At 44.4% G+C, this 22,657-nt stretch overlaps 1 protein-coding gene across 1 annotated transcript in view; it reads left to right on the forward strand.

Moving 5' to 3' along the window:
• Window positions 1–22,657, forward strand: part of LOC110500284 (TBC1 domain family member 22B) — a 186,062-nt gene that overhangs the window by 137,820 nt on the left and 25,585 nt on the right. Inside the window, exon 13 of the mRNA XM_021577578.2 lies at window positions 17,626–17,721. Within this exon, the coding sequence (XP_021433253.1) occupies window positions 17,626–17,721 (96 nt within the window). The remainder of the gene's footprint in view (window positions 1–17,625; window positions 17,722–22,657) is intronic.

Consider the following 22,657-nt stretch of genomic DNA (forward strand, 5'->3'; position numbering starts at 1 on the left):
CACTGCCAACAACCTGTCTACAGGGACCTCTCAATCCTCCACTTGGCTCTTCATCTCCAACCCCCCTACACACACACATACACACGCACGGTACGCATACTCAGCACACACATGCACGCACGCACACGGTACACACGCAAGTCTCACACCCACACACACTCTAATACGTAGCGAAACGATAAAAAGCTGTATGTCTTCTCTCTCATTGAGAGAAAATGTCTGATACTGCATCAGTGATTAAAGACAGATGTGTGGTTCTGCCATAGTGGGGGTTGATATCCAAGTAGGGTCTACAGTGTAGAATTGATCCCTTCCCCAATCATTTTGAGTAGGAGGAAAACCACTCGTAAATGGGGCCATTTTATGTCTGGTCACAAAGGTAATGTGCAGTGCCTTCAGGAAGTATTCACACCCCTGAACTTTTTCCACATTTTGTTGTGTTACAGCCTCAAATTTCAAATAATTAAATAGAGATTTCATGTCACTGGCCTACACACTGTGTCCCAAAATGTTAGTGGGATTATGTTTTTAGAAATGCTTACAAATTCTAAAACATTTAATGCTGAAATGTCCGAGTCAATAAGTATTCAACCCCTTTTGTTGTGGCAAGCCTAAATAAGTTCAGGAGTAAAAATTAGATTAACAAGTCACATAATAAGTTGCTTGTACTCACTCTGTGTGCAATAATAGTCAACATAATTTTTTAGTGACTACCTCATCTCTGTATCCTACACATATAATTAGTCCAGTAGTTCATTTCAAACACAGGTTCAACAACCAAGACCCCATTGGTAAATTTAAAAAAAGCAGACATTGAATATCCCTTTGAGCATGGTTAAGTTATTAATTACACTTTGGATGGTCTATCAATAAACCCAGTTACTACAAAGATACAGGCGTCCTTCCTAACTTAGTTGCCGGTTAGGAAGGAAACCACTCAGAGAAACCACTCAGGGATTTTACCATGAGGCCAATGTTGACTTTAAAACAGTTAGAGTTTAATGGCTGTGATGGGACAAAACTGAGAATGGATGAACAACATTACTAATCCACAATACTAACCAAAATGACAGAGTGAAAAGAAGGAATCATGTACAGAATAAAGCATATTCCAAAACATGCATACTGTTTGCAATAAGGCACTAAAGTAATACTGTGAAAAATGTGGCTAAGAAATTAACTTTTTGTCCTGAATACAAAGGGTAATGTTTGGGGAAAATTCAACACATCACTGAGTACCCACTTCATATTTTCAAGCATGGTGGTTGCTGCATCATGTTATGGCTATGCTTGTTGTCGGCAAGGACAAAGGAGTTTTTTAGGATAAAAATAAAAGGACTAGATCTAACATTCCTTGACATTCCTGCTGTCAGCATGCCAATTGCACGCTCCATCAAAACCGGAGACATCTGTAGCATTGTGTTGTGTGATAAAACTGCACATTTTTTTGTTGCCTTTTATTACCCCCAGCACAAGGTGCACCTGTGTAATGAGCATGCTGTTTAATCAGCTTCTTGATATGGCATACCTGTCAGGTGTATGGATTATCTTGGCAAAGGAGAAATGCTAATATTGTACAATCCAGGTGTGCAAAGCTCTTAGACTTACCCAGAAAGACTACCAGCTGTAATCGCTTCCCGAGGTGCTTCTACAAGGTATTGACTCGGGTGTGAATACATGTAAATGAGATATTTCTGTATTTCATTTTCAATAAATTAGCAAAATGTAAAATGTTCTAAAGACATGTTTTCACTTTGTTATTATAGGGTATTGTGTGTAGATGGGTGAGAAAGTATATTGAATCATAAGTCAGGCTGTAACACAACAAAATGTGGAATAAGTCAAGGGGTCTTAATAACTTCTGAAGTCACTGTATGGTTTATATAGTAACCTAGTAACTAAATTGAAGACTAGGCACTGAGATTAACTTTGAAGTTTAGGCTACTGTAGCAAGGTGGAGAAATGATTATCAATAATTATACAACTTGAAAAAGTATACCATAAAAGAGAGTTTAAACAGATGAATTTCCTCAACAAAACCAAAAAATAGAATGTAATTCAGTCCTTTAATATTTAATAAATTTGCAAAATAGTTGAGAATGACGACACTCTCTCCCCCTTATCTGAGGGACCTATGACAGTCTGTGTCCCTCCCTCTCCTCCTTTCCTTTCCACATGCTCCTGAGACAGTCTGTGTCACAGTAAAGGCATCAGTATTCTTCAGTGCAGCTGGCGCCTAGTCGAACCGAGCGAGTGTGCTCCCATAATTCCCTTTAAAAGCCTTCGCTTGACAAACAAGAAAAAAGCGGCAATAGTACTGTTTGTCCATATACACTTCCTCAAAATAGTCAGAATTAATCTAAGAAAACTCAAGAAATCTGTCATTAAATTTAACGTTTTTGCCAAAGAGATCTTAGTCGCGCAATTTTACGTCATTTTTTTATGAGAAAATGTGCATGAAAACGAGTCGTCTCTCGTTGAATGACAACAAAGACTTTATTGAAGAATACCTACTGTTGATCAGTCACAGACGAAGGGGCGTAGACTTCGGCTCCAAACTTCGACTTGCCTCGCAATTTTTTTTGGTGTGCCTAAACAGCCGGAAAAAGACTCCCCGAAGTCTAAAACGAATAACTTCGTCAAAATCTCGTCATAATACACTATATATACCAAGGTATGTGCATACACCTTCAAATTAGTGGATTCGGCTATTACAGCCATACCTGTTGCTGACAGGTGTATAAAATCGAGCACACAGCCATGCAATCTCCATAGACAAACATTGGCAGTAGAATGGCCTTACTGAAGAGCTCAGTGACTTCCAACGTGGCACCGTCGTAGGATGACAACTTTCCAACAAAAGTCAGTCCGTCAAATTTCTGCCATGCTAGAGCTGCGCCAGTCAACTGTAAGTCCTGTTATTGTGAAGTGGAAAAATCTAGCAGCAACGACGGCTCGCCGCAAAGTGGTAGGCCACATAAGCTCACAGATCAGGACCGTCGAGTACTGAAGCGCGTAGCGTGTAAAAATAATTTGTCCTCGGTTGCAACACTCACTACTGAGTTCCAAACTGCCTCTGGAAGCAACGTCAGCACATTAACTTTTCGTAGGGAACTTCATGTAATATGTTTCCATTGGAGTGTTGTAAAGCTAGCCGCTATTGGACTTTTGAGCAGTGAAAACATGTTCTCCGGAGTGATGAAACAGGCTTCACCATCTGGCAGTCCGACGGACAAATCTGGGTTTGGCGGATGCCAGGAGAACGCTACCTGCCCCAATGCATAGTGCCAACTGTAAAGTTTGGTGGAGGAATAGTGGTCTGGAGCTGTTTTTCATGGTGTAGTTCCAGGGAAGGGGAAATCTTAACGCTTCAGCATACAATGACATTCCAGACAATTCTGTGCTGCCAACTTTGTGGCAACAGTTTGGGAAAGGCGCTTTCCTGTTTCAGCATGACAATTCCCCCATGCACAAAGCAAGGTCCATACCAAAATGGTTTGTCGTTCATTGCAGAAGAACTTGACTGGCCTGCATGGAGCCTTGAACTCAAACCCCATCGAACATCTTTGGGATGGATTTGAACGCTGACTGCGAGCCAGGCTTAATCTCCCAACATCAGTGCCCGACCTCACTAATGCTCTTGTGGCTAAATGGAATCAAGTCCCTGAAGCAATGCTTCAACGTGTAGTGGACAGCCTTCTCAGAAGAGTGGAGGCTGTTTTTGCTGCAAAGGGGGGACCAACTGCTTATTAATGCCCATGAATTTGTAATGATATTTTCGATGAGCAGTTGTCCACACACTTTTGGTAGAGATTGTGCATATACACTACATTTATCAAACTGTTTCAACTGGGAAGCATGCGGACGCCTTAACTCACCATGAGGAAATCTCAGTAGTGTCCGAATTAGCCCACTTTCACACCTTAATATTTAATCTCCTGCTGAGCCATATGGCCTTTTGACAACACAGCAGTACCTCACTGTCTTTGTCTGTTGCTCTCACTGGGGCACGTTTGTCTTGGAGACCTCTTCTTCTCGCCTCTTCTCTTCCTTTATGCCTCCCCTACATTCTCCATCAGACTGGGAAGGTTTATACTGTATTTACAAAGGCTGCTCTCGACATGCTTCCAAAGATAAATTCGGTCACACAAGGTTCAGAGGGGATTTCTTTACATTAGTGGTTATTGTGTCAGGAGGAGGACATAGTTCTACCTTTCAAACCTGAGAGTCTGTACACGTACACGTATGAGTACATGTATGTATACTTCTTGTGTTGTGAAGTCAAGGTGAGATTTTGGAGAGGTTGGCTTTGTTTCCAAGCCTGTAGAATGTAGGCTGTAGAAGGTCACGTATAGAATGTTGTCCATCGAGTGGCAGCATAAGTGTGCTGTTGCACAGTTAGTGCTTGTTTTCATGAACGCCAGAGAAAGTGCAAAGCAATGTCAGAGCATATGTAGTTATTGGTTAGGCTGGTGTGTGTGTGCGTGTGTGTGTGTGCGCGTGCGTGCGTGGTCAATGTGAGCCGCTGAGCCTCAACAGGGCTGTATTGTGCCATTAGAGCAGCAGTATGTCAGGGGAGGGTTTAACCTGTGTTGAAATTCTCTCTGCAGTCAGCCCATCTGCTCTCCAACACATCCTCCATATGTAATGCCATGTGCCCGTATGCACTCACAAGACCTTCTAATTCATTATCGTCGCCTGCTTTAGTTGCTTTGTAAATGACACACATATGCGTGTAAATTACACAGTCTAACCACATCCATGTGGGATTATTCGATTTGTATCAGGTTGGTATTGGCCATGCCATGACTGCCGTGCCATCGTGTGCGTTTGAGGCATGACTGCCATGCTGTGTGCTGTGGCCTTATTATACAGTTTAGTCATTGGTTGGGTCCTGTATCTGCTCTCACAGGTAGTTACTGTCACCACCTGGCCGTAGAGAGAGTTTTTTGTCTATTTTGGTTTGGTCAGGGTGTGATTTGGGTGGGCAGTCTATGTTCTATGATTTTCTATTTCTATGTGTTTGGCCAGGTGTGGTTCTCAATCAGAGGCAGCTGTCTATCGTTGTCTCTGATTGAGAACCATACTTAGGTAGCCTTTTCCCCCACCTGTTTTGTGGGAAGTTAACTTTGACGTTGTTCAGGGCACATAGCCCAAAGCTTCACGGTTTGGTTTTGTTCTTTGTTTTGTCGGCGTCATTTCTAATAAAGAGAAAATGTACGCTTACCATGCTGCACCTTGGTCCAGTCCTTTCAGCCAGCCGTGACAGTTACTGTGGACAGACCTGGAGGTGGAAACGCCTGCGGCCAGCCCTAGGGCTATTCCCATGTGTGTCAACGTGTGTGTGTGTTTGTGTCGCGTTAATGCAGGCAGGATCAGGGCACGGCATGTACAGCCCTTAGGGGTTCTGCTGCTGACCGCTGAAGTACGGTGGTGGTTCTGCCACACATCACAGGTCAAATGTCAAACAGGCAACATGATGCAGCGGCCTTCCACAGCTGTTCACACAGAGAAGTTAATGTGTGAATTACCATTGTATTACCAATATGACTGGCAGGACTGAAATAGAGTAAATATGATTTTTGAAGGTGGGCTTTGATTGTGCGTGCGTGCGTGCGTGCGTGCGTGCCAGAGAGAAAGACAAAGTGTGTGTTTGCATGTAATGGATTAATGGCTTCTTCTCATACCCATACCACACACCCACCCAAACCACTGTTCCTAAAACCCCTCACACACACATTCACACTGTTCCCACCCTTCCTTCCCTCCACGCTCCACTCGTCCCTGACAGAGGGGTGTCCAAATTATCCTTGTTGCACAGAGCATGAAATTAGCAAGTGGCTCTGTGTGAATGCATTAGCAAGAGGGTGTTAGGGAGCAGAAAGCACCCCCCCTCCCCTCCCCCCTTTTGTGTAACCAGGAAGATAGAAACATGGTATGCATGGTGCAGAATGTCTGCCGCTACATAGGTCTGGGAGTTGCCAGGGACCTGACAATACGATATTATCACAATATTTAGGTGCCGATACGATATGTATTGCGATTCTCCTGATTTTATATCTATTGCAATTCCATTTCCCCCCCCAAATATTTCTCACCACATGTCCGCTGCAGAGGAACAAGCGAGAGCCATGAGAAAACCATTTGTGCTCAGTCATGGAAATGAGTGCTGAAAACAAATTGGCTCTCTATTTAAAAAAAAGAAAAAGAAAAAAGGAGAACAAGCTGTGAAGGAAAAATACTGGAGTTTTGGTACGATAATGTCAAAAACGATACGATGTATGGTCAAAAATAATATCCCGATATGTTACCGTATACATTTTTGCCCCCCATCACTACTGCTACACCGCTCCATTGTAAAGAGCCCCAAAGGCAGGGAGGTAGATTCCCTCCTCTAGAACTATTCCTATGTGTGTTGTTGTCGAGCAAAATTGTTTGTGGAAGGTATCATATAGGCCTATTTGGCAGGGAAACTGTGAAGCGAGCTGTGGCCAATTGCTTGTTTCTGTTTGTTTTCTGTTTTGTTTTCTTTAATAAAAGACGCAATGTTGTCCGTTTGCTGCTTTTCATGAAATCATGCGTACCTGTTCTTTATATGGCCAGAAACAACTTTGTTCATATGGGCAGAAGAGAGTTAGGTTTAGGCAGAACTGTGCTAGTTGTTGGAACAGTTCACAGCATATCTGCCCTAATAGAAGCTTCCCCTAAAGAAAATGATAAAAATGACAGTATATAATTACTGCTGTCTTTCCAAAAATATATTACAATCCTTCAAGACACTACACCAGAGAGCATGATTTTGCCACAGATTATCATTAGCTTATTTTTCGAACAATAGCTGCAGATTCTTTGAAATCACAAGGCCAGGGCATTTCCTAAAGTCGGGAGGCGCGCAAATTGGGCACCGCGCATAATATGTCAAATAGATGATTGTTGATTTGCGGCTGTCAGCGAAATGCATCTAAAATAGGCCTAGGTCTATCGTAATATTTCAAAATACAATCGCTGTAAAAACACAAAAGAGAGGAGACAAAGATAAAACTAGAATCTGTCGTTAGTGAGGATCAGCCATATCCCCGGTGAGTGCGCAAATTCACTGTCTTTATCATTGGGTGAGTCCGTGCTCCTGAACAGTTTTCTTTTAGTGCAATTACCTCATCCAGGCTTGATGGACGTCAAAGCCTACGACATGTGTCTCCCCTTTTCATCGGCCTCAATTAGATGGATGCGTTCACGACAATGTCGTTCTCACTTTTTCAGTGTCAGCAGAGTAGTCTGCCCTGTCATTTTTGTGTATTAAAAAGGCTGCTATTATCTCCAGTCGTGGAGAGCAAAGTGTCGTAGAATGTCTGCATGAAATATCCTGCAAACAGTGAGTCAGTTATATTATTAGCCTAATTTCTGGACTATCCAATCTACTCATCACATTAGGACTAGTACACTATCTTACATGAGTCTGAAAATGCGATGATAGATGCATGGTATTCTTATCATTAAAGATAAAACAAACAAAACATGATTTTTGTTGTTGTTGCTTCCCCGAACTTGAAACTCACACGCTGCCAATGGCCCTACTCTAACTTGAAATGTGAGTGTTATCTTTGGCAATAGTATAGCCAACATTTGTCTGTTTGGATTTTTCTTTCTTTATTTTCCTATAATGTAATGTTTTACCTTATTACGTTATGTCTATCCAGAGAGAGAGAGAAGGAAAGAGAGAATGACAGACGGAGACTGCAGGGCTTAAAGAGAAGTAATGAGAGAGATGGAGAGAGCGCAACAGAGATTTTGAGGGAGATTGAGTGAGGAAGAGCGAGTGTATACCTCTGCAGGGCACAGGAACGGCAAAATTATCCTCAGGGATGTGGCCCCAGCCCCTTTACCCCTCCCCTCCAGGCCCCCAGGGGCCTCCTAATGATTGGCTGATTGGTGACACAGAGAGCCAATCCCCAGCAGGCACAGACAGGGTTAGAGGTGGGGTCAGCCACACGGCCCCAAGCATCAATACTTAATCTGTCCGGCTCTCTCTAAAAAACAGAACTCTGCCGCTTCGCTCACTCCATCTCTCTATACCTCTCCTCTGATGCACCGCTCTCTCCATCTTTCTTGTCCTCTCTCCTCCTCTACACTCTCTTTCACTCTATCCCTCTCCTCCACGGCCATGTTCGCTTCATCCCTCTGTCTCTCTGTCCTTTTTTTCCTATGCTGTAGACATACAAACACACTGGCAAGCTATGTCGGAATCCATTCAGGACTGAGCTTTCACGTGTGAGGACACACACTGACACACAGAACCCAACACACACCATAAACACCTTGCTGTGCTTTCACACTGCTCTGGTCTGCAGTATACTGCAGAATTTCGCCAAGTGCTAACCCCCTGTGTGTGAAGTGTTGCTGCTGAACTGACTCCGCTCGCACACACACACACACACACACACACACACACACACACACACACACACACACACACACACACACACACACATGTCCTTCCCATGGATGTCCTCTGTCTCACTCAGGATACAGCAACAGGTCTTTTGTAGATTTGTTTTCTCAGCAGGAGTTTTTCCTCACACACAGGCACACACACATCACCCACTACCTCAACTCTCCTGGTTACTCTCACCTTCAGGGTTTGAATCCTGGTTATCAGTTTTCCACAAAGAGCAGACGTTTTTAGTCCCACATCAAATAGGACTAGTTAAGGTTGAGATGAGAGACAAGACAGCTTGCGATACAGTTTGGAGCGCCTGACTCCCTGACTCTGCACCTCTCTCCTGATCACATAGAGAACCTCAGTACTGGACACCATGTCTGCAGGTCAGGCCCACTCAGACAAACCCATGCCTGTCTTCTCCAATACTGTGACTCTTGACACCGGGACTGGCACCAGGAATAACAATAGGGAAGGAGATGGAAGCATACTGCACACTATAGAGAAACTTGAAGTCAGTAATTATCAGAGGGTGTACTGTAGTATTTTAGTGTGAAGACTTATATGGAGGATGAGGAAGTCTGTATGAAAGGCTGAGGGTGGAAGATGGAGTTGAATGGGGGGATATTGAGCGAGAGGTGAGATATAGACCCAGAGAAATGTTGGAGAACATGGGGCTGAGGTAATCACAAGCGATTGGTGATCACGCTCTCACTCCCAGAAGTCCCTCTGTTAATAAAGTGTGTCTCTGTCTGTGTATGTGCGCGCGACTGATTCCTACCCATCAGCTGGTCAGATTAAAGCCGTGAGGGTAGACCAATAGGCAATCATCAGCCAGACCATAACTCACTCTGCAAAACACTTCACTCTCTCCCTCTCTCTATCATTCCCTCTCTTACTCACTCACTTTATCTCTGTATCTCTGTTTTTCTTCCTTCGCTCTCTCTCAGTTTATCTGTTTCTCTCTTTATGCCTCAGTCTATCGGTCTCTCTCTCTCTCTCTCGGGCTCTCTCTCTCGGTCTCTCTCTCTCTCTCTGTGTCTCTCTCTCTCTCTCTCTGTCTCTCTCTCTCTCTCTTGGTCTCTCTCTCTCTCGGTCTCTCTCTCTCTCTCTACTACTCCGCCCTGTACCCTCTCTGCCTGTCCCCTGCCTGACTGATTGACAGGGAAGATGAGGTGTGTGTTCTGCCATGTCTTAGCTCTCTCTCTTCAATCTCTCCCTCTGTTTTCTAATTCCACCACTCCTCCTCCATCTTCATCTCTCCTTCTCGAGAAGGTGAATCCCAGTCATATTAGCGTTTTATGCAAGACCTTTCTCCCAATCTAGCCTACATTCCACGCTACATGTATTGGCCAGTCTAAACTTATTTAACAGACATGTCCTTATTGAGTGGAGGGGCCGAGGGAGAGACCGAGGGGCCGAGGGAGAGACCGAGCGAGGGAGAGACCGAGGGGCCAAGGGAGAGAGAGAGGGAGAGACCGAGGGGCCAAGGGAGAGAGAGAGGGAGAGACCGAGGGGCCGAGGGAGAGACCGAGGGGCCGAGGGAGAGACCGAGGGGCCGAGGGAGAGACCGAGGGGCCGAGGGAGGGGCCGAGGGAGAGACCGAGGGAGGGGCCGAGGGAGAGACCGAGGGAGAGACCGAGGGAGAGAAGAGGGAGAGACCGAGGGAGAGAAGAGGGAGAGGCTGAGGGGGAAGAGGGAGAGGCTGAGGGGGAAGAGGGAGAGGCTGAGAGGGAAGAGGGAGAGGCTGAGAGGGAAGAGGGAGAGGCTGAGAGGGAAGAGGGAGAGGCTGAGAGGGAAGAGGGAGAGGCTGAGAGGGAAGAGGGAGAGGCTGAGAGGGAAGAGGGAGAGGCTGAGGGGGAAAAGGGAGAGGCTGAGGGGGAAGAGGGAGAGGCTGAGAGGGAAGAGGGAGAGGCTGAGAGGGAAAAGGGAGAGGCTGAGAGGGAAAAGGGAGAGGCTGAGAGGGAAAAGGGAGAGGCTGAGAGGGAAAAGGGAGAGGCTGAGAGGGAAAAGGGGGAGGCTGAGGGGGAAAAGGGAGAGGCTGAGGGAAGAGGAGGGAGCCTGAGATGGAAGAAGAGAGGAGTGGCTGAGAGGGGAGGAGAGAGTGAGTTGCTGAGAGGGAGAGAGGCTGAGGCTGAGAGAGAAGTGGAGAGGAGAGGCAGAGTTTGGCTGAGAGGGGAGAGGAGAGGCAGAGTTTGGCTGAGAGGGGAGAGGAGAGGCAGAGTTTGGCTGAGAGAGGAGCGGCTGAGAGGGGAGAGGAGAGGCTGAGAGGGAAGAGGAGAGGCTGAGATTGGCTGAGAGGAGAGGCAGAGTTTGGCTGAGAGGGGAGAGGAGAGGCAGAGTTTGGCTGAGAGGGAAGAGGAGAGGCTGAGAAGAGGAGAGGTTGAGAGGGAAGAGGAGAGACTGCGATTGGCTGAGAGGGAAGAGGAGAGGCTGAGATTGGCTGAGAGGGAAAAGGAGAGGCTGAGATTGGCCGAGAGGGGAGAGGAGAGTCAGCGATTGGCTGAGAGGGAGGGGCGGGAGAGTGGGAAGAAGAATAGGAGAGAGTGGCTGAGAGGGAAGAGAAGAAGAGTAGAGAGAGTGGCTGAGAGGGAAGGAAAGAGAGGGAAGGAGAGCGTGGCTGAGAGGGAAGACAGAGGCTAAGAAAGAACTAGAGTGCAAATATGTATTTTGGGGCGGCAGGTGGTTAGAGCGTTGGGCCAGTAACCGAAAGGTTGCTGGATCGAATCCCCGAGCTGACAAGGTAAAAATCTATCGTTTTGCCCCTGAACAAAGCCGTTAATCCACTGTTCCCCGGTAGGCCGTCATTGTAAATAAGAATTAGTTTTTAACTGACTTGCCAAGTTAAATAAAGTTTACATTTAAAAAAAAATTAAAATAAATGTTTTAAGAGAAAGCAAAGGCACAAATTTGGAAGGCATAAAGGACAAGGAAAGTCATAGAAAGAGAAGGAGAAAGAGCATCCAGTGCCTTTTCTTTTATTGTGGTCATTTATTAAGGTCCCATTCCCCCGAGGAGCAGTGAGAGAGAAACAATTAAAATGATCCACGAGTAGACGCTGCTGCAGTTAACTGACACTTAAAGGAAAACTCCACTTAAATTATCTTAGTTTTTTTTTCATTAGTCCATTGTTAATATAGTCCCAAAATGTTTTGCATGCAAGTTTTCAAGATATTGCGAAACACATCATCATGATGTGACACTTTGCTTCTTGAAAACGTGACTGCTGACATACACAACATTTTGGGACTGTATCAATCTAATTTTATTTAGCAGATGTTATTGCCGGTGTAGCGAAATGCTTGTGTTTCTAGCTCCAACAGTGCAGTAGTATCTAACAATTCACAACAATACATACCAATCTAAAAGTAAAATAATAGAATTAAGAACTAAATAAATAATAGGACGTGAAATGTCGGAGTGGCAATGCTTTCCGGTGGTGTGTAATAACACACAAAAAAAAAACGTTTTGTCAGAAATAATGAATATAAAAAATACTGCAAAGTTGCTTCGGAGCTAAAAGCATCTTACTCCGTATCAACAGTGGACTAATGAAAAAGATACCAAAATATAGTGTATATTTTCCTTTAAGGTGTACCCTGGCATCACTGCCATGTATAATTCTAATGATGTATGATTACACCCACTTGTCTAGTTTACCATTTAATACTGTCTGCTTATTGAAAGTGACCTCTAGTAGGAAGTTAGAGCGGTTGGATGATGAAGAAAGACTCAAAACTTTCTTGTATGTTTTAGTTTTATGGGGGAATGGTATGGAGTAGACTCCCGAGTGGCGCAACGGTCTATAAGGCACTGCATCTCAGTGCAAGAGCGGTCCCTGCAGTCCCTGGTTCGAATGCGTCACATCCGGCCGTGATTGGGAGTCCCAATAGGGCGGCGCACAATTGGCCCAGCGTCGTCCGGGTTTGGCGTTGGGGTAGGCCGTCATTGTGAATAAGAATTTGTTCTTAACTGACTTGCCTAGTTAAATTATAAAGGAATAATAATTGATAGTAACTCATGTGAAGCTACCATATCTCATGCTTCATAATTAGAGGTTGACCGATTAATCGGAATGGACGATTAATTAGGGCCAATTTCAAGTTTTCATAACAATCGGAAATCTGTATTTTTGGGCGCCGATTTGCCGATTTTTTTTTTATTTTAATTTTAATTTTGTATTTTTTTATATATATATATATATATATATATATATATATATATATATATATATATATATTTTTACACCTTTATTTAATCTTTATTTAACTTGGCAAGTCAGTTAATTTCTTATGGAGGTGGTCCCTGCACAGGGATCGCTCAGCGGAAATTTCAGAGCGCCACCTATAGTACTTGAGTAAAGTACTCGATAAAGCTCAAACTTTCATAAAAATACACATGCAAGGTACTGAATTAAAGCTACACTCGTTGTGAATCTAGCCACCAAGTCAGATTTGTAAAATGCTTTTCGGCGAAAGCATGAGAAGCTATTATCTGATAGCATGCACCCCCCAAAATACCAGCACGACACGTAAACAACAGATTTTGCGGTAGCCGGCGCTACCCAAAACGCAGAAATAAAATATAAAACATTCATTACCTTGGACGAGCTTCTTTGTTGGCACTCCTATATGTCCCATAAACATCACAATTGGGTCTTTTTCCCTATTAAATCTGTCATTGTATACCCAAAATGTAATTTGCTGAAGACCAGTCTGATGCTGAGAAAAGTCCATTTACAAGACGCAACGTCACTTTTTAAAATTACAAAAGTCGCCTATAAACTTTTACAAATCACTTCAAACGACTTTTCTAAACCAACTTTAGGTATTAATAAACGTTAATGATGTATCAAATTGATCACGGGGCGATCTGTATTCGATAGCAGCAAGTCTGGAAATCATCGTCCATTTTTTCAGTTTCACAACATACTGTGATGCGCCGCAAGAAAGGAGGGGTCTATTCGTGTTGTAACCAAGGATAAATAAAATTCTGATATTGATAGCAATGGCGACACCGTGTGGAAGCTGTAGGCGTTTACAGGGGGTTTGCATATATTTTCTCTCGTCTTAAAAAATTCATTGAATGGCGGACTAATATTTTGTTTTTGTTTTTGGTAAACAGTTTTACCAGGGATTTTTACTCCTAAACACGTTCTGTTATAGCCACAGACCCGATTTAACCAGTTTTAGAAACTTCAGAGTGTTTTCTATCCACACATACTTATCATATGCATATACTATATTCCTGGCATGAGTAGCAGGACTTTGAAATGTTGCGCGATTTTTAACAAAAAGCTGCGAAAATTCGCATCATCCATAACAGGTTTTAAGAACACATTCTTATTTTCAATGACGGCCTAGAAACAGTGGGTTAACTGCCTCGTTCAGGGGCAGAACGACAGATTTTCACCTTGTCAGCTCGGGGGATTCAATCTGGCAGTTAACTAGTCCAACGCAATAACGACCTGCCTCTCTCTCGTTGCACTCCACAAGGAGAGCGCCTGTTATGCAAATGCAGTAAGCCAAGGTAAGTTGCTAGATAGCATTAAACGTATCTTATAAAAAACAATTAATCATAATCACTAGTTAACTACACATGGTTGATGATATTACTAGATATTGTCTAGCGTGTCCTGCGTTGCATATAATCTGACTGAACATACAAGTATCTAAGTATCTGACTGAGCGGTGGTAGGCAGAAGCAGGCGAGTAAACATTCATTCAAACAGCACTCTCGTGCGTTTTTTTTTTCAGCAGCTCTTCGTTGTGCGTCAAGCTGTTTATGACTTCAAGCCTATCAACTCCCGAGATGAGCCTGGTGTAACCGAAGTGAAATGGCTGGCTAGTTAGTGCGCGCTACTCGCTCTGAGCCTTCGGGTGGTTGTTTCCCTTGCTCTGCATGGGTAGCGCTGCTTCAATGTGGTGGCTGTTGTCATTGTGTTGCTGGTTCGAGCCCAGGGAAGAGCGAGGAGAGGGACGGAAGCTATACTGTTACACTGGCAATACTAAAGTGCCTTTAAGAACACCCAATAGTCAACGATTAATTAAATACAAATGGTATAGAGGGAAATAGTCCTATAATTCCTATAATAACTACAACCTAAAACTTCTTACCTGGGAATATTGAAGACTCATGTTAAAAGGAACCACCAGCTTTCATATGTTCTCATGTTCTGAGCAAGGAACTGAAACATTAGTTTTCTCACATGGCACATATTGCACTTTTACTTTCTTCACCAACACTTTTGTTCTTGCATTATTTAAACCAAATTGAACATGTTTCATTATTTACTTGAGGCTAAATTGATTTTATTGATGTATTACATTAAGTTAAAATAAGTGTTCATTCAGTATTGTTGTAATTGTCATTATTACAAATACATAAAAATAAAAAAATCGGCCGATTAATCGGTATCGGCTTTTTTTGGTCCTCCAATAATCGGTATCGGCGTTGAAAAATCATAATCGGTCGACCTCTATTCATAATATGTACATAGCATAGATGTGTTGGAATTTCCATGCAGAGAAGTGATTTGCTTAGCTGTTGGCTTAGTCGATGTTCCCTACACAGCTATATCCATATTAACAGTCTGCACTCTGCAGTGTGTCAAACCTGTGTATGTTTTAACCTCAATGTGAAGGGAATGTTTCCACAGCCGTACCTCCAACAGTTAGTTACCCTTGAAGAGCACTATCCCTGTCCTGTCTGTCCTGCCTGTTTATTGGCTTGAGGAAGGAACACAGCCATTGATTTTCATTACGTTCTCTCCGTGTCTGGCATAAACGACGGCCCGTCGCCCCTCGCTGTGAATACGCAAATATCACCCTCGCCCTGTGCTTTGCTTCACTGTGCTGCGCCACTGAACTGCAGCACGCCTGCCCTGGAATGGAGAATGTAATTTTTGAACAACCCCCTCTTCTCCAGTGAGAACAGCATTAGTCCTGACTATTTACTCAGGAAAGTGGGAATAAGTTCCATTCCTTCAGAGAGTCTTTGACATGGCGCTGCGTCTGTAAAAGACGTCCCAGGGAAGTTTTGTAGAGACACTGGTGGAACTAATCATAAGCTGGCCCAGTCCGACCCAATGTGGTTATTGGGTTATTGCTTAGTGGGAGCTGCTCTCTCGCTCCCAGACACACACAGTATGCGCACACTATATCTCTCTGCTCCATCTCTCTGCTCCCTCTGTTTGATTGTTGATTTTGGCCGAGATAATATGCAAATATACATACAGTTGAAGTCGGAAGTTTACATGCACATAGGTTGGGGTCATTAAAACTCGTTTTTCAACCACTCCACAAAGTTCAAAACTATGGTTTTGGCAAGTCAGTTAGGACATCTACTTTGTGCATGACACAAGTCATTTTTCCAACAATTGCTTACAGACGGATTATTTCACTTATAATTCACTGTATCACAATTCCAGTGGGTCAGAAGTTTACATACACTAAGTTGACTGTGCCTTTAAACAGCTTGGAAAATTCCAGAAAATTATGTCATGGCTTTAGAAGCTTCTGATAGGCTAATTGGCATAATTTGAGTCAATTGGAGGTGCACCTGTGGATGTATTTAAAGGCTTACCTTCAAACTCAGTGCTTCTTTGCTTGACATCATGGGAAAATCAAAAGGAATCAGCCCTCAGAAAGAAAATTGTAGACCTCCACAAGTCTGGTTCATCCTTGGGAGCAATTTCCAAATGCCTGAAAGTACCACATTCATCTGTACAAACAATAGTACGCAAGTATAAACACCATGGGACCATGCAGCCATCATACCACTCAGGAAGGAGATGCGTTCTGTCTCCTAGAGATGAACATACTTTTCTGCGAAAAGTGCAAATCAATCCCAGAACAACAGCAAAGGACCTTGCTGGAGGAAACAGGTACAAGATGCTGGAGGAAACGGGTACAAAAGTATCTATATCCACAGTAAAACGAGTCCTATATCAACATAACCTGAAAGGCCGCTAGCAAGGAAGAAGCCACCGCTCCAAACCGCCATAAAAAACCCAGACTACGGTTTGCAACTGCACATGGGGACAAAGATCGTACTTTTTGGAGAAATGTCCTCTGGTCTGATGAAACAAAAATAGAACTGTTTGACCATAATAACCATCGTTATGTTTGGAGGAAAAAGGGGGAGGCTTGCAAGCTGAAGAACACCATCCCAACCATGAAGCACGGGGGTGGCAGCATCATGTTGTGGTGGTGCTTTGCTGCAGGAGGGACTGGTGCACTTCACAAAATACATGGCATCATGAGGGAGGAAAAATATGTTGAAGCAATATCTCAAGACATCAGTTAAAGTTAAAGCTTGGTCGCAAATGGGTCTTCCAAATGGAAAATGACCCCAAGCATACTTCCGAAGTTGTGGCAAAATGGCTTAAGGACAACAAAGTCGAGGTATTGGAGTGGCCATCACAAAGCCCTGACCTCCATCCTATAGAAAATGTGTGGGCAGAACTGAAAGAGTGTGGGCGAGCAAGGAGGCCTACAAACCTGACTCAGTTACACCAGCTCTGTCAAGAGGAATGGGCCAAAATTCACCCAACCTATTGTGGGAAGCTTGTGGAAGGCGACCCGAAACGTTTGACCCAAGTTAAACAATTTAAAGGCAATGCTACCAAATACTAATTGAGTGTATGTAAACGTCTGACCCACTGGGAATGTGATGAAAGAAATAAAAGCTGAAATAAATAAATCGTCATCCTTTAGATGAGGGCTATCCAGGGCTATAGAAGAGGGCTATCTCAGACTCGCTCTCTCTCACTTTAATTCCCCTTCTTTATTTAGCCCTGTAAAAGCCGGCCTGGAAATGTAATGAGCGTCTGAAAGAAGGCAGGAGAAAAAGTAAAGGGCAAATTTAACAGGGATTTGTCTTTCAGCTTCTGGTCGATTGTAAATTCTCTGATTGTGACAGAAAATATTTAATATCTTCTGTCTTTCTTTCTTTTTCCTGTCTTCTCTCGCTCTGCCAGGCAGTAAGTGTCCAAATTCCCACTCTGAGTGTAGATTTGTCTTCCTATCAAACATAATGTCAAGGTAGAGTAGGCCTAAGTGGAGAGATGCAGATGGAGGGCACTGGGAGGATGCTACAGTATTATCTTCGCTGTCGCTCCACTGCTGCTAACGCCTGATATGTTAGAAAATGTGTTTTGTTGTGTAATTCTCTCTCTCTCTTTGCAGGCTGAACCAGAGGGATTCTCTCACTTCCATCTCTACGTGTGTGCTGCTTTCCTGGTGCGATGGAGGAAAGAGATTCTGGATGAGAGAGATTTCCAGGTAAGAGAGAGAAGGATGGAAATGTATGTTGTCATACCTACATCACCTTTTACTGAGGTTCTGGGTGAGAAAAATACCCCACATAATAGTGATGTTTCCATCACTTTATATTGGAAAGAGTGAGTGAGGTCTCACTCTATTCCCATGTTGCTCTATTTAAGAAGTTGTGTAATTTGGGCTTTGGTCATTTGGCCACAGATGGTGCTGTTTAATAGCAGTGCACTGTTTATACAGGGAATAGAGTGTCATTTGAGACTGTGCCACTAAGTATGAATGTGAATCCCAGTAGGGCTGAACAGAGTGTGCCAGCCAGTGTCCTCTTCTCCCCCAGCACATCCCAGACCAGCACCACGCTCATCATTAACTACAGGGATCAGGGGTCACAATGGCTGCATTAGTGGGATGACAGCAGCAGCTGCTGCAAGGTGACATTGGCATGAAGCAGGAATCAGACTTTGGGCCCTTTCCCCTAGTTCCTCTCTTCTATTCTCTCCGTTTCTCTTATTGACGGATGTATCTTCTCTTGTCTTCTCTCAACCACACTCTGAAGAGTTTTAGGTCAATGAGTGCTTCTTCAACTTTAATAAGACCCGTTTCGAAGTTCTCCTTTGCTCTACCTCCTAGTCCCTCATTAACCTTCCTCTCCCTCCTTTTCCCTCCCCCTCTTCCTTCTTCCTTCTCTGTGCAAATTGAATTGAAACTGGTGTGTGGTTGAATATGCAGAGGTTCAGTGGTGCATGCCGCGAGGGGCTCTGTGTGTGTGTGTCGGTGTGTGCACACGTGTGAGCATGCGCCTGTGTGTATGTGTGTCGCAGTTGATTTATAGTGTTTACAGTGCCCACTGATTTAGTATTATCCCTGCTGCACCACACACACACACACACCTTGGCATGCAGACTGCCACCGACGTGCCAGAGGCCCTAACACTCGCATCCATCTATCCTCCTTTCCTCCTCCCCTGGGAGAGAGAGGTGGCTCTCTTTTTCTCTGTCTTTATTTCATCACTCTCTGTACCTCTCCCTCCTTCAGACCCTCAGTGTTCCTCTCTCCTCTCTCTCTCTTTATCCTTTTTCTCTCCCTTTTGCTTTTGCTCATTTTCTTTTGCTCTCTCTACCTCCATCCATCTCCCTCTCTTTAGCTGAACATGAGGTGCATTTAGAAAGTATACGACCCCTTGATTTTTTCCACGTTATGTTACAGCCTTATTCTAAAATTGATTAAATTTTTTCCCTCATCAATCTACACACAATACCGCATAATGAAACAGCAAAAAACAAACAAAAAAAAATGATATCACAACAAGTTTGGAACACCTGTATTTGGGGAGATTCTCCCGTTCTTCTCTGCAGATCCTCTCAAGCTCTGTCAGGTTGGATGGGGAGCGTTGCTGCACAGCTATTTTCAGGTCTCTGCAGATATGTTTGATCGGGTTCAAGTCCGGGCTCTGGCTGGGCCACTTAAGGACATTCAGAGACATGTCCAGAAGCCACTCCTGTGTTGTCTTGGCTGTGTGCTTATGGTTGTTGTCCTGTTGGAAGGAGAACCTTTGCCCCAGTCTGAGGTCCTGAGCGCTCTGGAGCAGGATTTTATCAAGGATCTCTATGTACTTTTCTCTGTTCATCTTTGCCTTGATCCTGACTAGTCTCCCAGTCCCTGCTGCTGAAAAATATTCCCACAGCATGACATCCCCACAGCTGCCACCACCATGCTTCACCGTTGGGATGGTTCCAGGTTTCCTCCAGACTTGACGGTTGGCATTCAGGCCAAAGAGTTCAATCTTGGTTTCATCAGACCAGAGAATCTTGTTTCTCATGTTCTGAGAGTATTTGTTAACCTGTTTTTGCTTTGTCATTGTGGGGTATTGTGTGTAGATTGCTGAGGATTTGTATTTATTTAATCCATTTTAAAATAAGGCTGTAACGTAACAAAATGTGGAAAAAGTCAAGGGTTCTGAATACTTTCCGAATGCACTGTATATATACAGTCACCACTGATTTACACCCATACCTTACACCCACTGTGAAACCTCAAGAGAACATCTACTCCTTTTTGACTATAGAGCTACGGGCCATATTCACTTTTCTTCTTACTTAATTCCATACAGTACTGTATCGAGTCTACTTGGAATGGGGTGGAGGTTTGGCATTTCCCTCTGGGGATAAGTGTGATACCCTGCAGAGAGATAGGCATCAAAGAGAGGTATAGGCAGAGAAAAGAGTGAAGTGTGATTATGAGAACTGAAATGAGTGTTCAATCTAAATGTGTGGATTGGTTATACAATGAGTCACCACGGCGACCGTGTTACAGGATGAGACTTGGGTTAATGCCGCTGTGTGCAAGTCTGTGTGTATGTGTTTGAGTCTGTGTGTGTGTGGCTGACATTCTCCCTGTCAGTGTTCTGTGCCTCCTGCTCTGACAGTTCTTTGACCATCTGCAGCCCCAGCTAGCCAGTCCCCTCCTCTGTACTGACCACTGATGTCTTCTAGGCCAAGCCTATTCTTGGCAGAAAGGCTGGTAATAAGTTTGACCTAATTAGGCAGCCAGGCAGCGGAGGACCAGAACTTGACATTAGATCCGAGTTCCCCTCCCAACCTCAGGTCCATTATTTAGCAGGCAGGCAGGGGAGGACCAGAGACCAGACCGTACCTCCTTCCATCATCTCAGGCCAACCTGCCTCAAGCAAACCCACCCCAGTAATAGGGCTTTGATCCCCCGAAAAACAATCCTACCTCTGGGCTTCTTCCCTTCAAACTCACATCCAAGACTGTGTCTTTGGCTCCAAGCTAACTAACCCACCCTAGTCTTTGGCTTTGCCCCTATTAAGTGGCTTTGGCTTTGACTTTAGCCTCCATCAAACCGACCTCAGACTCTAGTTGATAGCCCCAGGAAATCCCCCCCACAGTGGGGCTGGTCCCCACCAGCAGCCCACCCACCCTGACCCAGCCCAGCTCCAGGCCTTGGCACCATCTCCACAGGTTGGCCAGGCCTCAGTCTGCTCCATTACTCCCACACCCAGTCTGTCTCTCTCAGCAGTGACCTTTCGTCTGGGTCTTGTGATTACCATCCAGTGACGGTACAGACCACACTAACTCCCACTATTCTGCTTTCCTCTCACACTACTGTACTCTTCTGGTAGCTCCAAGCTACTCTTGCCCAAAATGTCTCAAATGGTTCTCTTTCCCCAATATAGTGCAGTACTTTTGACCAGAGCCCTATGGGCCCTCGTCAAAAGTAGTGCACTATAAAGGGAACGGGGTACCATTTGAGACATACACTCTTCCTCTCTCCTCACTGGACTACAGCAAGGCTCAGTATTGATGGAGTGAACACTAGGGCCCCCCTGGTAGGGTGTAGCAAGTCATTGACATGATGACTGATTATTAAAAGAAAACAGGCTTCAGTAATCCATTATTCACTGCTTCCTTGTTGTGTGGTTGGATTGTGGGGTCATTCCAATGCAATTCAACTCAATGCAGGATAGAACATTGAATTGACTCAGAGTCTAAAGGGTTATTGCATCCCTCCTCCACCTCCAGTAAACTGAATGACCCATAGAGGAGTTATGTAATAAGTGCAGTGCATAGTGATGCCATTGGCTCCGTACCCAAACCGGCCGCGTGCGTGCGTCATCGTGCGCAAATTTAATTTGTCCGCCCACACCAAACACGATCACGACACGCAGGTTAAAATATCAAAACAAACTCTGAACCAATTTTATTAATTTGGGGACAGGTCGAAAAGCATTAAACATTCATGGCAATTTAGCTAGCTAGCTTTCAGTTGCTAGCTAATTTGTCCTATTTACCTAGCTTGCTGTTGCTTGCTAATTTGTCCTGGGATAAATGTTGAGTTGTTATTTTACCTGAAATGCGCAAGGTCCTCTACTTTGCCAATTAATCCACACATAAAACAGTCAACCGAATCATTTCAAGTTCTCTCTCCTCCTTCCAGGCTTTTTCTTCTCTTGACTTCATATTGCGATTGGCAACTTTCATAAATTAGGTGCATTACCGCCACCGACCTATTTCGTCTTTCAGTCACCCACGTGGGTATAACCAATGAGGAGATGGTATGTGAGTACCTGCTTCTATAAACCAATGAGGAGATGGGAGAGGCAGGACTTGCAGCGCTATCTGCGTCAGAAATAGAACTGACTTCTATTTTAGCCGTTGGCAACGCAGACGCTTGTTGGCGCACGCGTGCAGTGTGGGTGCAATAATTGAATAACATGTATGTCTACATTTATTTTGCAGCGCACGCAACGCAAGCGGTGTAGTCAGCCTGTTAGCCGGGGGGGGGGGGGGGGGGGGATAATGACAGCTTCCTGTGGTTCACAGACCTTGTTCTGGTCAGCCACTCTAATCACTGAGTATATTCGTATAGCTCCCAAGAGCACTGCTTGTGACACAAAGTGCATCGGGTTTGTGTGTGGGTGTGCGCACATGCATGTGCAGACACAGAGTTAGTTTTCTTGTTGTGTGTGTTGACAGAGAGTTGAAGAGTTCACCACTCCTCTCCACTGTGCCTGCCATCTGCTCTCCTCTTTCTCTCCTCTACCCCTCTCGCATCTATCCCCTCCTGGCCCCCCTGCAGTGAGCCACCACAGGCCACAGACAGCCAAATGTCAGAGCCCGCTGGCATGTACTGAGGCCAATATGCAGCAAATGAGCCCTCATTATCTATTTGTTTATCACATAATGGGAAGCCTTTTCTCAGGCTAATGAAACAGACACAAAGGCTGCAGCCCAAAATGGTACCCTATTCCCTTTACTGTTTTTGAACAGGACTCTGGTCAAAAGTTGTGCGCTATGTAGGGAATAAGGTGCCATTTGGGATTCATCCAAAGATTGTTTTTCCTTCCAGGCTTTGATTAGCGATTACATTTCCCCTGGCCTCTGGTTCCACAGAAAATGATGTGATGATATAACTACAAATC

Source organism: Oncorhynchus mykiss, chromosome 21 (assembly GCF_013265735.2).
Source record: "Oncorhynchus mykiss isolate Arlee chromosome 21, USDA_OmykA_1.1, whole genome shotgun sequence".
NCBI lineage: Eukaryota > Metazoa > Chordata > Actinopteri > Salmoniformes > Salmonidae > Oncorhynchus > Oncorhynchus mykiss.